The sequence below is a fragment of the Cheilinus undulatus genome, linkage group 3 (assembly GCF_018320785.1).
Source record: "Cheilinus undulatus linkage group 3, ASM1832078v1, whole genome shotgun sequence".
NCBI classification, from domain to species: Eukaryota; Metazoa; Chordata; class Actinopteri; order Labriformes; family Labridae; genus Cheilinus; species Cheilinus undulatus.
Genome location: NC_054867.1, coordinates 50,622,099 through 50,638,811, shown reverse-complemented (window position 1 = coordinate 50,638,811; position 16,713 = coordinate 50,622,099). Strand labels below are relative to the sequence as shown.

The 16,713-nt window shown below is 38.0% G+C and overlaps 1 protein-coding gene across 2 annotated transcripts in view; it reads right to left on the bottom strand.

Annotated features, from left to right (window-relative positions):
• nisch (nischarin) overlaps positions 1 to 14,277 on the bottom strand; it is a 37,758-nt gene extending 23,481 nt beyond the window's left edge. Inside the window, exons 1-13 of one of the 2 annotated variants that reach the window (XM_041781521.1) lie at positions 14,065 to 14,277; positions 12,378 to 12,461; positions 11,609 to 11,791; positions 10,506 to 10,554; positions 9,749 to 9,912; positions 8,390 to 8,485; positions 7,568 to 7,663; positions 7,323 to 7,475; positions 6,840 to 6,908; positions 6,478 to 6,663; positions 6,103 to 6,231; positions 4,177 to 4,290; positions 1,859 to 2,039 (exon numbers count right to left, since the gene is read on the bottom strand). In XM_041781521.1, coding sequence (XP_041637455.1) covers positions 1,859 to 2,039; positions 4,177 to 4,290; positions 6,103 to 6,231; positions 6,478 to 6,663; positions 6,840 to 6,908; positions 7,323 to 7,475; positions 7,568 to 7,663; positions 8,390 to 8,485; positions 9,749 to 9,912; positions 10,506 to 10,554; positions 11,609 to 11,791; positions 12,378 to 12,461; positions 14,065 to 14,145 — 1,585 coding nt within the window. In that variant the 5' untranslated portion in view covers positions 14,146 to 14,277. The remainder of the gene's footprint in view (positions 1 to 1,858; positions 2,040 to 4,176; positions 4,291 to 6,102; positions 6,232 to 6,477; positions 6,664 to 6,839; positions 6,909 to 7,322; positions 7,476 to 7,567; positions 7,664 to 8,389; positions 8,486 to 9,748; positions 9,913 to 10,505; positions 10,555 to 11,608; positions 11,792 to 12,377; positions 12,462 to 14,064) is intronic. The other variant, XM_041781529.1, reaches the window with a different exon arrangement.
• Positions 14,278 to 16,713: the final 2,436 nt, after the last annotated feature.

Sequence of the window (16,713 nt, the reverse complement as noted above, 5' to 3'; positions counted from 1 at the left end):
ATACAGGGGTTCTCAACACTGGGCTCAGGACCCCACTGGGGGGTCACAAGACACTGAGATGGGGTCTCCAGATGCCTTAAAAACTAAGAATATTTTCTAAACTACACTGTTGCCACTTTACACCATATTTGCCAAATTTTAACACATTTTTGCCACTTAAAACACATTTTTTTCTCAATTTTTAAACCCTTTCCACCACTTTTTTTCTGCCTGTTTTTGCCACTTCTGAACAAAATCTTTCAACTCCTCGCCTATTGTTGGCTCTGTTCCCATTATTGCCACTATCAACCCCTTTTTACCATTTTTTATGCCACATCTCACTATTTGATATGCCTGTTTTTGCCAGTTTAACCCATTTCTTTCAATTCATGCCTCAGCTTACCTTTACTTCCAGTAAATATCAATTTTTCATCTCATTTCACCAAATTTCCATCCATTTTTGACACTTTAATGCCATTTCAGCCACTTAAATTCACATTTTACCACTTAATATGCCTGTTTTTGCCACTTCAACCCATTTTTGCCCCTTATTTGTTATTTTTGCCACTTTAATCTAATTTTTGGCACCTCTAACCCATTTCTGCTACTTTTAAAATCCAATTTCACCACCTTTCCACTATTTTTTTGCCATTATTAACCCATTTTAACCATTTTTAATGGATTTTAATTCTGTTTTAATCAACAGATTTACATTTTTAAGAGGGCTAAATACAACATAAATGAATTAAAAAGATATTTGTTTCTTTGATAAGCATATACCACAGCTTAACTTTATAATGGACCATGATTTTGCTGGCCCCCGGTTTGGCTGGGCCCCAGAAAGCTCTCCCATTTTTCCCCCTTTATGGGCGGCCTTGCCTGCACATGACTATTCTTGAATGTGCATGGCTGTGTTCAGCCACTTTCAGGAACAGTGGGGGTCCCCAGTCTATGGCACCTTTATTTTGGGGGTTGTGGGCTGAAAAGGTTGAGAATCACGGGTCTAATACATTTGTTAAGCACTGTATATGTAATAAATATTTTAGCACCACTGGATCAATGAATGATTTTACAACCCTGAATATGAACTATCATTTATCAAAAAACCTCACCAACCTTTAAAAAGATCAATTATATCTGTACCAGGCATCACTTAAAATATTCAGGCTAGCTCAGTTGTACAATCCAAAGTTCTGGGTATGGGTTAAAGTCTGACTGAGGTCGATACAGATTTGATTTAAAAGAAATAAAAACATAATTCCCTTTGATAGTCACATCAGGTAGAACTAGACAAACATAAAAACACAAGCATGCGTTTATTTCTTTCAGTTAGTCTTCACACACTCAGCATGCATCCTGTGGTGATCAGAGCAGATATTAAATGTTGCAAAGGGAGGCTGATGAGCTAAAGCAGTGTGTCAGACAACCTTAATCTTCTCTGTTAGATCAGGTAAAAGTGCAACTATAAAAGCCAGTTAAACCAAAAGCATAAAATGTTTTACTCGAAGAGAGAAGAGCTAGTCCCCAAGGCACTGGCTAGGTTAGGTTAGGTTAAAGCAAATCAAGAGTGTCTATAGCTGATTATTAGTTATTAGGAGTAATTTTCCTATGGGTGTTTGTAACATTACTTTGAGATGCCAGTTGCTGTTATCAATGCTGACACTGTTCTCAATTTTTTTTCATCCAAACAACCATCAGAAGACCGATGGTGAAAATAATCAAAAGCTGCAGGCTCAGCAAGCACAATCAGCTAATTTTTGAGATGAATCATACATTTAAAACAAAACTAAAGGATTAAATTCTCGGTCTAGTGGCTGCATTTTTTTCAGAAATAACCCCCCTCCCTCAGCCCCTCACAGCCTGATACATACATGATTACCTTGGCTGGGGCAGGCAGCCTGCTGGGCCGGACAGGAAGAGGAGGAGGAGGAAGAACAAGAGGAGGTAACAGCAGGAGGAGCAGCAGCAGAGGAGCAGCAGGAGGAGGAGGGAGGAGAGGAGGAGGAGGAAGAGGAGAGGTGAGGAGGTGCAGGTGCAGACAGCCTGGTCTCCTCACTGATCTGACGAGAGGACAGAGAGGAGGAAGCCTTCAGAGAGCAGCAGTCACCTTCATCATCGAGCAGAATAAATCCTCAAACCTGCAGACAGCAGCTCCAACAGCAGCAGAGAAAAGTCTGGGCTTTTAAAGAAAACTGTACAAAGATTTTTTTTAGCTTGTTTGAGATACTACAACCAAACTGTGAAGTGAAAGAGCCAAATGTCTGCTCAAGTTTAAAGACTTCATTACAAATTTCTGCTGATTTTTCTTCGTTTTTTTTTTTTTTGCATCCCAACAATGTAGTTTCCAACTATGGATTGTTTTATTGCCTTATAAGACAATTCTAACTTCCTAATGAGTTACTAGAAATATTTTTTCCCCTTACAGTTTAAATCAACTTGTTTGAGAATTGCTTTGAACAACAACTTACTGGTGTGGATTTAATTATTAAAGTCCTGAAAAGTCACATAAGTTCCAGGCTTGCTGAAAATGCTGCTGCATGGAATTCAAAGGCATCAACAGCATCAATGGGAAGGCGCAACGGCTAGCTTCAAGAGTAAAAATAAGTAAGATGCAATCATTTATGGTTCAAAAGTTATTTAACTTTTGATAAACTGCGTCACCTCTTGTCGTGTTTGACAGTGCCGGTCTGGAAGTCATTTTAATGATCACATTCAGAGAAAAAACAAGCTTGTGCATGCAGTGTTTTCAGGCAGTTAAGAAGAATTGACTTCCAGTTTGTAGCGCTAACATTTAGCATGGCTAAATGAAGCAAAATGTAGAGTTAAACCAAACGGTATCGGATTGGTGCATAAACTTGTTTACTCGCCGATACAAATGCCTGCATTTTAAGCAGCATCGGCAGCAAATATTTCTGATACCAGTAATGGAATTGGAACAATTCTACTAATGGGCTATTTTTTACTAAATTTATAGTCTTCTTTTGTGCTTTTGAATTTCCCTTAGGATTAATAAAGTATCTCTATCTATTTAGGGATTTGTTGTTTGTGGACGAACTGGTTCAAATAGCCCCCCTGAAGGCGTCAGTGTTAGCTCAGTTGGTGAAACAGGCGTACATGTACAGAGACTTTAGTCCTCAACGAACTGATCGCAGGATCGATCTCAGTGCTGTCCAGTGCATGTATTCCTTCATTTCCTATCCATCTAAATTCCTGTCTCTCCTCAGCCTTCCTATAAAATAAAGGCACGGAGCCCAAACAATAATCTTTGTTGTTTGATTGACAGAAGAGGAATGATCTTTTCTCCACACTTCTCTACTATAGGCACACCACACACTGAGGACTTGGGCTTTATAGTGCAGGATTAATATTTCATACTAGTGGGTGTAATACTGCCCAACCAGTGAGGAATGGAGCAAAACACAGATTTAGCCCAAAAACTTTGCATCATCTCAGAATGATCAACTTTTGTATCACATCACAAATAGCTTCACAAACTTTATAATGCATCATTATTTGACTATAAAAGACGTAACCTCTGCTGCTGATGTGCAAAATCTTTCATATAAAACGTCGAGAAGTTTTTGAAGTCCAGCTGAAGCTGCTGATCTGCAGGTTATCTTCCCAACAAACGCTACAGCAGCCCATTACTACTTCAATAACATAACAGGCAGTTGTAGTGACTGACAGACTGGTTTAAACACAGCCAATGAATCCTCAGGCTTCACAGATCTGTTAGTAATCAACTTCATATCTACATAGTCTATAATCAGGTTAGCATTACAACACCACTACAACAGACAGGGTGATTCTAATAGGAAACTATGGTTACAAAAGTACAGAGATACAGTGAATAAAAGTTGGGATTGCAGTTTAATATTGTATGCTGTAATGAGAATTTAAAAGTTAATGTATTAGGGGATAAATCAGTAAACAAAACAGGTCCATAACTTCTGATAATGGTAATATTTGGTTACACTAGTCAGGAAGAAAACATATCTGTTTATTTGGAGTACCAAAAACTGTTTTTAAAAACTTGTGAAAAAAAGATTCATAGGAAGATTCATGAAATAATGCTTATTTGATGCTTATTTTAGCTGTACATCAACATGTCTGACACACGTACTGATGATGATATAAACTCTTCTCAGAGGCTGTGAAACAGACTTTTGTTGTTGGACTCGGTGTAGCTGAGCGTACCTTCTTGTCTCCGATGCTCTTCCTGTCTTTGACTTCTTTGGCTTTCTGAATGGCTTTCAACACTTCTACCGTGTCCAACTCCTTCTCTGTGGTCACTTTACTGTCCAGACAAACCTGATGACAAAAACAAACTATTAAAATAATGCATCGACACAATCAACATGCCCACAGTTTTTACGCAAGTCAAAAATCAGCAACCAGTGATATGCAGGGGCAAAGGCAAAGTAATACAGACTTTTTGGGAATACTTCAAATGTTACCCATTTCGTAGTATGAGCAGTTTTCTATGGCAATGGCAGAAGTGAAACTACATGTAATGACAGTTTTATCAGCATTATAAACAGAGGGACAATCAACAGTGATGTTACATCTCAGGCTTGCATTATAAAGGAAAAACAAAAGATACTGTGAGTTCTTTCTAGCTGTGGTTTGTATCACAACATAACTAAAACAAGTAAAGACAATCAATTATCTGTCAGATGTTTAAAATGATTCTTACATAAGATTTGTCAAAACAACAAGAAAACAAACCGGGCTCCTACTTCTACCACATTTTGTTCTTCCTTCTAACTGCAGCTCTGACATGGGGGAAACAGGTTTACTTAAGGCCTTTTAAATAAAGTGTTTCCACTGCAGTTCCTTAAAGGGATATTTTGGGCTACAGTAGTGGCATTAGCCACCACTGATTTCTGTGAAAGTTGATCCTGTGGTTATTACGAGCTCAGAGAGATCCGGGGCACAGCGCCTATAGATGGAATCATTTTATCCACGTAGTTTAATGAGTTTTATGTAAAAAGAGGCCAAAAAAATATGATGGCTCGCCTGTATGCTGTGTTGAAAACGTACAAACTGATTAATGTCCCCCCCAAAAAATGTCTGTGTCAGGCACTAATTTACGATGCAGCTCTCGCCATTTTGTCTCCTTACGCTGTGCATTGATATCCTCTGATCAGCTGTGTGGGTCTGTGAGCTTCTACAGGGATAATAACACCACACCAAGCTATACAAAGATAATATGAGTGATTTTGACTCAGTGATGATGATGTGCCATTTACTGTGAAAACGAGAGGATATTTGTATGAACCAGAGTACACAGAAGAAGAACTTATAAGGATGGAGAATCAACGACTGAAAGGGAGAGAGAGACACTTCATCTGAAAGTTTTGAGCAGGAAAGATCCTGAGCATGGGTTTGCAATTTTCACACCTATGCTGACAGGTAACTCGTTTTAATTTTAAAGCTAAAAAAATGTGGGATTTTTGCACTGAAATATCTATAATAGTTAAAAAATGACAACTCCTAGTCCTATGACTACTCCTACATTATCACAAATATTTCCAACAGGTTCAAAAACCAGAAAATTCTTAGTTTCTATAATTGTAACAGAATGTCCCTTCTTATGGGAGAGACAACCACTGGTTGCTAGTTAATTGACCAAGCTCATCCTTGTAATGCCACAATGCAGGTATTTTGCATTTAAGAGTGTTATTTTTTGGGAGGGGGCCTTCACTGATAGGTTGTCTTGCATGGCTGTTAAGCAAGAGAGAGGGTTGGCTTTTCTGGTCACAGGGCGATGGCCGAGAAAGAGGGTGCCACCATCTTTATTAGCAGAAGGACAGCAAAAGAAATAGTGATTGCTCCTCATTTTCTTTTCTTACCAAGTTGATGTTGAGTAAATGTTGCATTTGAAAAAAATGCAACATTAAGAAAAAAGAAAAGAAAAGAAAAAAAGAGCATCTGACCTCCAACATGCTGGGGAGATGCATCAGAACAAAGCAAAGCAAGTTGAAGCAATAATGGAATGTGACCAAAAAGAAGAAGCTGCAACAGGTAGGCTAAAGTCTGCCCCTGCCTTTAGCTTAGGCAGCCACACACCAACATGGCAGAAGATTTTCCTAGTATTGAGTCGTGATTGTGAAAGTGTACCTCTGCTGCGCGGTCTCCAAACTGGGCCAGGACTTTGGTTCTGTAGTCTGGGATGATGCACATGGGATTACTGGACAGGTTGAGTTTCTCCAGACAGGGCAGAGAGCCGATGTTCCTGATCTCCTCCAGCTGGAAATGAGAACATACATCAAACACATGAGATAAAGTGGCTGACTCCTTTATGAGCTCTACATTTTTCTCATGAGCTATGGATGGTCTTCAGATGCTTTTCATCTAATTTAAAAACTTCTGTAAGTGATAAAATTCTACTGTACATGTTTTACTTATTACCATGCGGAAAAGCATAAAATTAACATTCTGCAATCTTGCTAATCAGTATGGAATCATGTATCTAGTTTTCCATGGTGTGATCACCTGTGCCAGCTGGTTGTGACTGAGGTCCAGGTTGACCAGAGAGTAGAGTTTGGTGAGGCCGGTCAGCTGGTCCAGCTGGTTTCCAGCCAGGTTGAGGGTTTTGATGTTTCCCAGACGAGTGTGAGCAGCTTCAAGGATTCGCAGGCTATTGTAGGACAGATCCACATGGACCAGGTTGTAGAGATGCTGTAAGAACAGAACATTCTTCAACGCTACTATTAAAGACAAACTTAACATGCCCATCCTATTGCATCTGCAAGGATTAGCTACATGTTGCAGCAACTCATCATCAAAATGATAGTGATGAAAAAGGCAAACCATACTGACAAAGCTGGTGCATTCTTCAGAACGCTCTCACATACCTGCAGGTTTTCCACCGTGGACAGCTGGTTGTAACTCAGATCCAGGAACTCAACCTTTGGAATCAGTTTCTACAACAGAGAGAAAATTCCAACTTTCAACATGAAGAGGCAGATACTGAAACTCGACCTCTACTTTACTTATGCTCAAAGGATAGAGTGCCTTGAACTACTTTTGCAACAGCTTACTATCCAATTTGCAATAACTAAGAGTCAAAAGAGTCAGCAAATTTTCACATTTTTGACAAACTCATATAGTTAACATGCAAATCCTCCTATCAAGAGAAGACCAGATTAAAAAACCAATCTCAGAACGGAGAAGTGTTGCAAATAATTCAAAGAATTAAAAAAATACTTTTGTTTCCCTTGAGTCTTGTTTTGAAAGCTTTTTGTCCTCTTTAAAACTGTTGAATAGGAACCATATACTTATGCAACTGATTTGTGCCATGAGGCCGTTACTGTGTAGGTTTGGTGGACTGGACTAACCACTGAGCTGTCGATGGAGCTGATGCAATTGTGACTCATGTCCAGTGTGGTTAGGTTTCTCCAGACAGGTATAACAGCTGTGACAGGACAGCCAGACTCCGCCCCCTCTGCCTCCCACTGTGAGAACTCGCTCGCCTCAGGAACCAAGATTGACTAAGCGAGAAATATCACAGTACACACGTAAGAATGCAAAATAGAAGACACACAGTAAACAAATACTGCAGAGGCTTTCATCCAAACTGTACCATCATAGTTTCCGTGGAGCGGTGTATACTCAGAGTTGCCAGACTCGACCTCAGAGATGATAGACCTCGAATCTGGTGAGAGCTGCACTCACTGATCTGCAGACAGAGAGGGAAAGAGAGATTATTATCCAGATTTAACATATTAAATATATATATTACGCATATATTACGCAGATTACAAAATACACACAAAATGTTAAAAATATAATGGGGCACAGATGGCCTTGCAGTTAAGTCATGCCCCATATACTAAGTGGGCAGCCAGGATTCAATTACAAGCTGTCGCTCCTACCTTTCTTTCATTTCCTTGCATGTTTTTCTCAAATCTCTCTCTCTCCCATTCCCTATGCAACCACTGCAATACCTGACAAAGAATAGAAGCCCCAAAACCTAAACATAAAAGAAGACTTATTCTTAAAAAAAAAAAAAAAAAAGAAAAAGAAGGAATTTAATCAAAACAAAAATTTCTTACTTATTTATGGGTTTTACTTTAGAGGCTCTCACACCTAGCAGTTAAACTGTTGCTCATTGTCTCATTATGAACCAGAAGGTACATTTGAAATACTTTTTTTCCTTTTAAGATTTATTTTTTAGCTCTTTCATGCCTACATTACATAGAGGAGGATGGTGGATAGACTCGGAAACAGGGAAGAGAGTGGGGAGAGACACATGGTAAAGGGCCACAGGCCGGATTCAAACCCGGGCCTCTCACATGGTGCGCGCCTTAAACCACTCGACCATCCGGGCACCCAGTTTGAAGTACTTTAAAGACAGGAAATCAACACATTTACAGACAGAAGAGTTTTAAGCAGAGACAGTTACCTCTATCTGAAGCAGTGATTTAAAAATCGAGAGGTCAAAGGGTAGACTTGTCTCCTCGATGTTACTGGTTCCGACTGGACCTCTGGTACCAGACACCTGATCAACAGAGACAAAAACAGTGAGGAAACTTAACAATTCAACTCCTAAAAATTTAAATTAAAAAAATATGCAATGATGATTTATGTTGAATAAACAGCAGGGCTGCTGAACTATGGCAGCAACAGTAAGTGTTATTGAGGCCTTAGTTATTAGATGTAAATCACACTATGTGAATTTAAAATTTTACTTAAATTCTTCATGCTGCCTTACATGACAGCCACAACCATGTAAGAAACTCCTCTAAACCAGACTTTTTACCTATGACTGAGGTTCTATTATCTGTTTTAAAAGCCAACAGCTGCCTTCGTCATACTCTTTAGCTTTCTCGCTTGTCAAACAAACTACTCAGTGTTGTGTCTTGCTCTGCTCTTCACTTAAATTAAAAAGAGAGCTGTTTTGGTGGGAGGGGCAGAGCACATGCTGTGCTGTAGAGCCATGAACATTGGCAAAGAGTCTATGACGTATGGAAGCCCTAAACAGACAAACTTCCATATATTTTATTGTTCTCCATTTTGATGAAATGATTAGTATTTCAAGATTCTTTATTGTCAATTTTTCTTATATGGTGGCCATACAGAAGAATTGAAAAAATATCTCTCTCACCAACAATTAAAATAACAAGACCATGGAAGTAACAAAATAGAATTAGTATTATCACAAAATAGAGACAAATAAAAATAAAGAATATTTATTAGTTCTTCAGATATCTCCACTAATTTATCTCTTTATCTTGGGTTAACAAGGCTAGTTTTGCCATGATAATGTGTTAACATCTCAAGATTTCAAGAAAACAATCAAAATTGACGTTTTATCACAGGAAACAGAGAAAAAAGGACAGACTACTATAAAAAACATAAAAAGTGAGTATGCATGTCCTTCCAAGTCTTCCATAATGATGCTTTTTTAAAAACATGTTTCTTCTCTTTTTTCTCTGTTCAAAGTAAGTTTAATCCGAGGTTATAACTGCCACTTTGTTATTGAATAAATTTAACTGGTTGATTTTTTTTAATTGATTGTGCATTATAAGGAGGTGGTGGATCCTGATGGTCAACCAGTTGAGAACTACTGCTGTAAAGAAAAGGAGGGAGCGCTCCATTTACCTTAAATGACAAAACCTATGGGCAAAACAAGCGCAGGATAGCATGAGGCACAACAATCATTCAATCTTGATTATCTTGTTTTCATGATTGTGGAAAGCCAAAATCATAATTGAATCTTGAACTTTATTTATCGCCAAGCACTGATCAATAGGCCATTAACCTTGAGATATCTCAGCCTGCAGGTGAAGTCCAGGATGTGTCCCAGGTCGGTTTTGGCATCTCCGTTACAGCAGGTTGGTTTGGCCAGACGAAGCTGCTGGGTGACGGAGTAGAGCTGCAAAGGATGGAGGGAAAACACCTCACCAGCCTGCAGCAGCTGCTCACCTACAGCAGACAAGCATAAAGAGGTTTAATCAGGCTCAGTCTGAAAGATTTTAACATGAAATATTTGTGTTTTTGGAAGGCCAGTAAGTTTACTATTGGCAACTATTTTCCCCTAAAAAATTCAAAATTTCTGAAAATATAAAACAACTTCTTATTCTTGTAGCACTGAGGCTGTACTTAAAGTAAGAACATAAACTGTAGTCAACAAGGGGGGGATGAAATATTAACTATTTTAAAAGAACACCTAATCAATACTGCAGACTCAAAATGAAAAAGGATTAGAAACTGTAAAAAATAACAGCAAAGTTAAAACTAAAAATAAAAACTTGAGTGAAGTTTAGTATTTGGAAACCGAAATTTTAACAGACTGTTTCCCATTATGTCACTTTTCTCCCCAAGGATTAAAAAACAGCCTCTACCAAGTCAGCTACAGTAACCCTTATCTAATTTACATTTATAATAATTTAACAACTAAAGGAAGAAAACCCCATCAATTACACAGAGGGGGAGCACTGAAAAAATCTCATTAGTTATCAAAACATTTATTAGAGCACTATGAGATAAGGGAGGTCAAGGTCAGAAAAGAACCAAACCTTTATGGAATAACTCTTCAGCTAGTGCTGCTGTGATGCCGTTTATCTCCTGAAAGAGAAAAGAGTTGGTAAAACACAGCAGCCATTCAAAAAAAAGGACTGCACCTAAATTTATTCCTTATTGCTTAGCAGAAAACCATTTCAGCCATTTAGATAGCCATTTATTTAAATCTGTACAGTTACTTTTGCTTTTTTCTTGAGCGTGTTTCATAACATAGTTTTGTCAGGGCTCAAAAGTTATCGGTTTAAGAAATAAGGAGATCATTATTGCTGGATAAAGTCATTTTAGCTTGGATTAGTTGCAAAACAGTTTAAAGAGCAGGGCAAGGAGCAACATCTCGATTAGGAAGTAAACAACATGTTTTCATAGCAGTAGTATACAGGAGTTGTGCACTATTGCAGCAGTAATGCAACTGAACATATAAAAACAATTTAACTGTTTGTGTTCATTTAAACTTATCGTAAACAATCATTTCTTATCACGTCGTGCCACATGAGCAGATCACTGCTCTGCAGAGTCCCCTGGACCTCAACAATACTGGTCTGTTGTTGCAGTAACAGTCATATGATCACAGCCGCTGACACTGACAAAGCCTTATCTTGTATTTGACTTAACTGTTAGTTGTTTCAGTGTTTGTATCAGCCTGCCCAGTGACTGCAGATAGAAATGAGCTTTCTAAGTAAACTTGGCTAAAAGGATTTCCTTATTCAAGTTCCTTCCAGGAGTAAAGCTAGAATGTAAAAAACATCTAAAAATGTTATGGTAGATAAAATGGGGCAAGTGCCGCACAGGGGGAAAAAAGTATGAAAAAAACTGTGGACAAACATCACATTGCAAAAGGCAAAAACTACAGTTGTGGTTATAAGCAAACAGAGTCAGTAGTAAAAAATGGCATTCAAAATTGAAAATCAAAGGCTCTCTGACGTGATATAAAAATCCTTCATAAACACAGATTCCTACTTGTTTTTGCTCACACAAGTCTTCATCAGGACACGTCCAAATTTTTACTTATGTAGGCTAATCAATCCTTATGTAATCATCCTAAAATATTAAAGTAAGCGTGCATAGATTTTAGGATAGTGTTAAGTTGAAGCATACTCACATAGAGGTGAAAGTGCAGGAAGATGGCGAGCGGAGTGGGTGTGGCTTGTGGGAATTGCTGCAGCAGCGTCTGCAGGTAAAGCTCTAGCTCTTTCTGCCGCCGCTCTACGAGGCTCTTTGAGTTCTTACCGATCATCTTCTTTGGAGGAAGTAACCGTCGGTCGACTTTCTTCTCTGCTGTGAGCTGAAGATGAGAATAAAACATTCACTTATTAATAAAAAATGGCAAATATTCTCTTGTTTGCAGTTGCTTATCTCTGTTTAATGGAGTTTCAAACTAAATATTTGGGGATTATAACTATTGGGGAGACAAAAAAAACCCCCACATCCTAGGAAATCTACTGGACCTGGAGTTTGAGAAACTGTGAGGGAAGTTTGCCCCACTGTCTAAGGAACTAAGTGATAAAATTTAAATGTTTAAATAGATATTTCAAAGTCTTATTTTGGGGCTTTTATGCCTTTACTTGAGTGGCAGGACTGTGGGTAGAGTCAGAACCCGACGTAACATATGAGACAGATTCATCAAAATTAATGCTAATCTTTATTTGCAGCTCTTGCCTTTTTTTGCCATCCAATTCTGTCACAATAGTGAAAACCTAGAGATGTTTACTCCAGCCTCAAGCTGATTTCTGCTCATATACAGACTGGTTTTAAAGGACCATAAAACCCATATTATCAAATAAAATGCAAGATGCACTGATGAGGAATAATTGCACTCCTGATGCTACTGAATGCTAAAGTTGATCAGTTCACAATCTGTGATCTCTTACCTTCTCATGGAGGTCATGAAAGTCACTGTAGCGGTGCTTTACAGTCCACTTGTGCTCTCCATCAGTCACATCAATGACGTAGACCTGGAATAAGTAACAGGACACTCATGGGTCTTCAATGTAAGGCTTAAAGTAACACCTGTGCTTCAATGATTCTCGAATAACTTGACAGAGTCCTGCCCTTTTTATTGGCATTATAGTTGTTAAAGCTAATATTAAACTGATCAGTCAATGATTACACTATTATGCCTGGTAATACATTGCAGCCATAAGTCAGTTTTATTTATTTTTTTTGCTCTTTTTGTTTGTCTCTATTTGTGTCTTTCTCTTTGTATTTCCAGTCCTTATACAAGTACAGTAACTACAATGTTTTATGAGTATGAGTACAAGTACTTAGGATTGGTATCAGCACTGATATCCAATGCTGTTATCAGTTCATCTCTAGTAAATAACAAGGTCAAGAATAGCCTTCCTTTTTCGTAAAGTGCCTTGAGGTAACATCTGGTATGATTTGGCAATATACAAATAAAGTTTGACTGATTAATTTGCAAAGAAACTATTAAGACCATATCTGCACTAACACATTAGTTAACAACGCATCCTATAACATTTCCATCTGATTTACCAGGCGAGATTAGGTTATTTGAAACTTGAACCATCACTTTTGTAGCTGCATCCGCTCAGAGTGGCCATGAGATGTTGTTAAAAGCTCCAAAGCTTCCATTATTTTGTCAATATGCTTTCAAACTGCTCTCAAGTATAATACCCAATTAAATTTAATTCCAAACCGCTTTGTGATTTCCTGGCAGGAAGTGTATCCATTACAATATTCATAATTAAAGAAAAGACAAAAAATAAAGGGGCCAGTATGCAGTGGAGGAATTGTGTATATATACTTTCAAATCAGAGCTGAAGTTAGAAGTACATTATCAACCTCTTTGGGGAAAAAGTGCAGAAAATGAGCAAGTACGCAAAGATGTCTTAATATATCAGCTGTATACTATTCAAATGTACAAACAAGTTCAAAGAGAGTTAGAGGAATTAAAAATAAGGAATAATCATCAGTCATGCTTGAGGATAAGACCGTCAAACCTATAAGAAATATAACATGTCATCCAGAAACTAAACTAACATTTCCTGATATACAAACTGAAAGTATCTGTGGTAACTGACAGCCAACCACAAGCCGTTAGCTTGCTAGATATGATTATTCCTAGTTAAAACTCAGGGATATGCAAACATAATAACTGACGAAAACAAGCTTAATAACTGCTCAGTTTATATATTAATTACCAGAGCGATTTAATTAACAGTAACCCATTGACACTTTGCAAGAACCAGAGCGGGGGAAGCTAGAATCCAAGCTAACTGGCGCTAGCTATGTTAAAGAAACCCCGGAACAGGTGTATCGTTTCAACTAGTGACCGTGTCAACTGGCAACTTAAGCCGAATGCGCCTGCGGTTGTCGTGAATACATTTAATGTTGAAAACGGACAAATCCCATCAAACACCTCTTAGCTATTTTCCTTGACGGAATAAGATGAGTATAGCTTGGCATTTTACTCGAAAACAAAATAAAGGTTAATTCGTGACGAATCTATCGGTTCTCAATGCACACGTACGATGGACGGTCCCCGGTTGACACGGTCACTCTTTGTAGCGAAACACCGGACGTAAATTAGCTTACTGTGTAGTTTTCCACCAGCTCCGACCCAACAACACACACTTTCCTCTCCGGAACCTCCTCTGGAAACGGAACGGGCTCCATGTCAAGATCGGAACACGCCGATATTATCAGAATTTAAGTAAAAGAAATAATTAAAATGCTTTTGAAGGATTTCCAAATGCTTCTTCACCGTTAACCGCCTCCTGACGCCATGTTTGTTGTGGTGCTGCTGAGTGAAGCAGCTGACTGCTTTGAAACGTTGAAACTTTATTGAAAGATGTTCATTGACAATATAGTCACCGTGTTTTGACTTCAGCAGAAAGTGGTTCATCTGTAACGGCCAACGCATATTTTGATATTGTATGAGCAGTCAGACTCTGTAGTTAGAGTTTCTTGAATAATTAAGGGCAATAAAACTAAAAGAAAGTGTGGGACGGCCTTTGTCCGATAATAGGAACATGTGTCTCATCTTTCAAATATTTATCGCGAGAATTATGAAACGTTTATTAATAACAGCCCTTGAAAAGCTGTGACGTTGTAAGAAATAATCACACGATGAAGTATAAGCTCATAACATCAGTGTTTGAGGTGTGTTGTGATTTACCGACCACATGTATTTTAAGGTAAACCGAGCCTTGAAAATCGGTTCTAATTTTAATTTTCCACCACTAGTCTTGTGGCTTGGCTTCACCTTTGTCATGTCCAAAGTACACAATGTTCCCGAATGTTTGACTGATATTGGACTGTGGAAAAAGGGTGGTTTGTGTGGCTATACGCGTCATTAACTACAGTTTCAAGGGTAACCAATAATAGCTGGACTATGTGACTAGATGGTGATAACTTCTTGTGTTAAAATAGTCTAAACAGACAGTACATAGCAGGCTGAATGTGTCATCAGAGCCGTTAACAGTGGCCCGTTGTTGCCTGATGTGATCATCCTCTAAGCTCTGTTTGTTCTGCAGATTATTCAGGGACGCTTTTCATAAACACATCACCACTCAAAATGCATTTTAGCTTTTAAACTCACCATTTATTTCTTTTTATTTTCAGGTGTTCTTATTTCCTTTTTTATTGTTTTCAATTGGAAAATGATAACAAAGCAAATTTGTCTATTATTGGAGAACCATAATGAAAATATCAGATAAAGAACCACATATTTTTTTAATGCATGGATTTAATACATGCATTGACAGATATTAACCAAAAACGCTTCTTAATATAATAAATGTCTAAAGAAATAAATGGGATATTTTTTACTTTACAAATACAACTGAAAAAAAAATCTGTATGAATTGACGATACATATAAAAAATAAAACTGTAAATGGACTTGAGCTTGTTTAGCTGCTCTTGTATTAGTGACCATTTAAAGTGCTTTTAACACTTCAGGTTACACTTACCCTTTCACACCCATTCACTCACTATGTACAGTGCTGTGAAAAAGTATTTCCACCTTCCATTTTTCATTTGTGTATTTGTCACACTTAAATATTTCCGGTTGCTGAACAAACTTTAATAAACAAACATAACCTGAGTAAATGTAAAATGCAATTTTTAAATGACGATTTTGTTCATGAAGGGAAAAAACCATCCAAACATACCAAGTCCTATGGGAAAATGCCATTGCCCTAACTGGTCTCTCCACCCTTGGCGGTAACAACTAAAAACAAATGTTTGTGATATCTGGCAATGAGTCTTTCCCATCACTGTGGAGGAATTTTGGCCCATTCTTCTTTGCAGAATCATCATGCAACAGGATCTCAATCAGATTCAAGTCCAACTCCGCACTACATTATTGGATGACCCCATACTGCCAGCCAAGTGTAGTGTCATTCTGTGGGAAACAGACATGAATATAACTTTGACAACAATTTCTCACAGTAACAGTAATTGATATTTCGCCTAAGCTTTAGCCTTAAAATCAAAGTTTCAGCACAAACTCATTATTTCATTCTTATCTACATAATAAGTAATTAATGAGTATTTTCATGATGGATTTAGCAGCTGATTATTTCAGGCTATTACTGATTAATGTTTGGTTGAGGACAATTCTGGACAACAGGAGAAATTTTGTTCTTCTTTGTGCTTGTGTGACATAAAGGAAATACAATCTGTTTTGCAATTTTGTCTCCGATGATTATAAATGACTAAAACTTGAACCCTGAAAACTAAAAACTTTACAACCTGTACAGGCAGATTTTAATGGCCAAAGTATCAGAAATACTCATATCTGCCGATACCAATATCATGCTGACAATATTGTGCCTCCCTAATTTATTTTTGTTTGTTTTGGGGCTTTTTTATGCCTTTATTTTCAAGAGTGGGACAGTGGATAGAGTCAGAAACCGGGAGGAGAGACTGGGGAAGAGACATGCTGGAAAGGAGACGAAGGCCAGACTTTAACCTGGGCCACCTGCGAACACGGGGCGCAACCTGACTTAGCCAACTGTACCCCGATCCTTAATTTATTTAATGAAAAAGTTTTGACCTCCTCCAGTTTTAAATACATTAAAAATCAGAGATATGACAGGAACCCTTTTGCAACCAACTGAAAAATTTTGGGTCCTAACCCCAGTTGAAACCAGTTGACCCCATAGGTTGACCCCCAGGATTCACACAGAAAAAAACATAAACATCAGTTTCAACTCTTTTCATTGATGAAATTCAAACA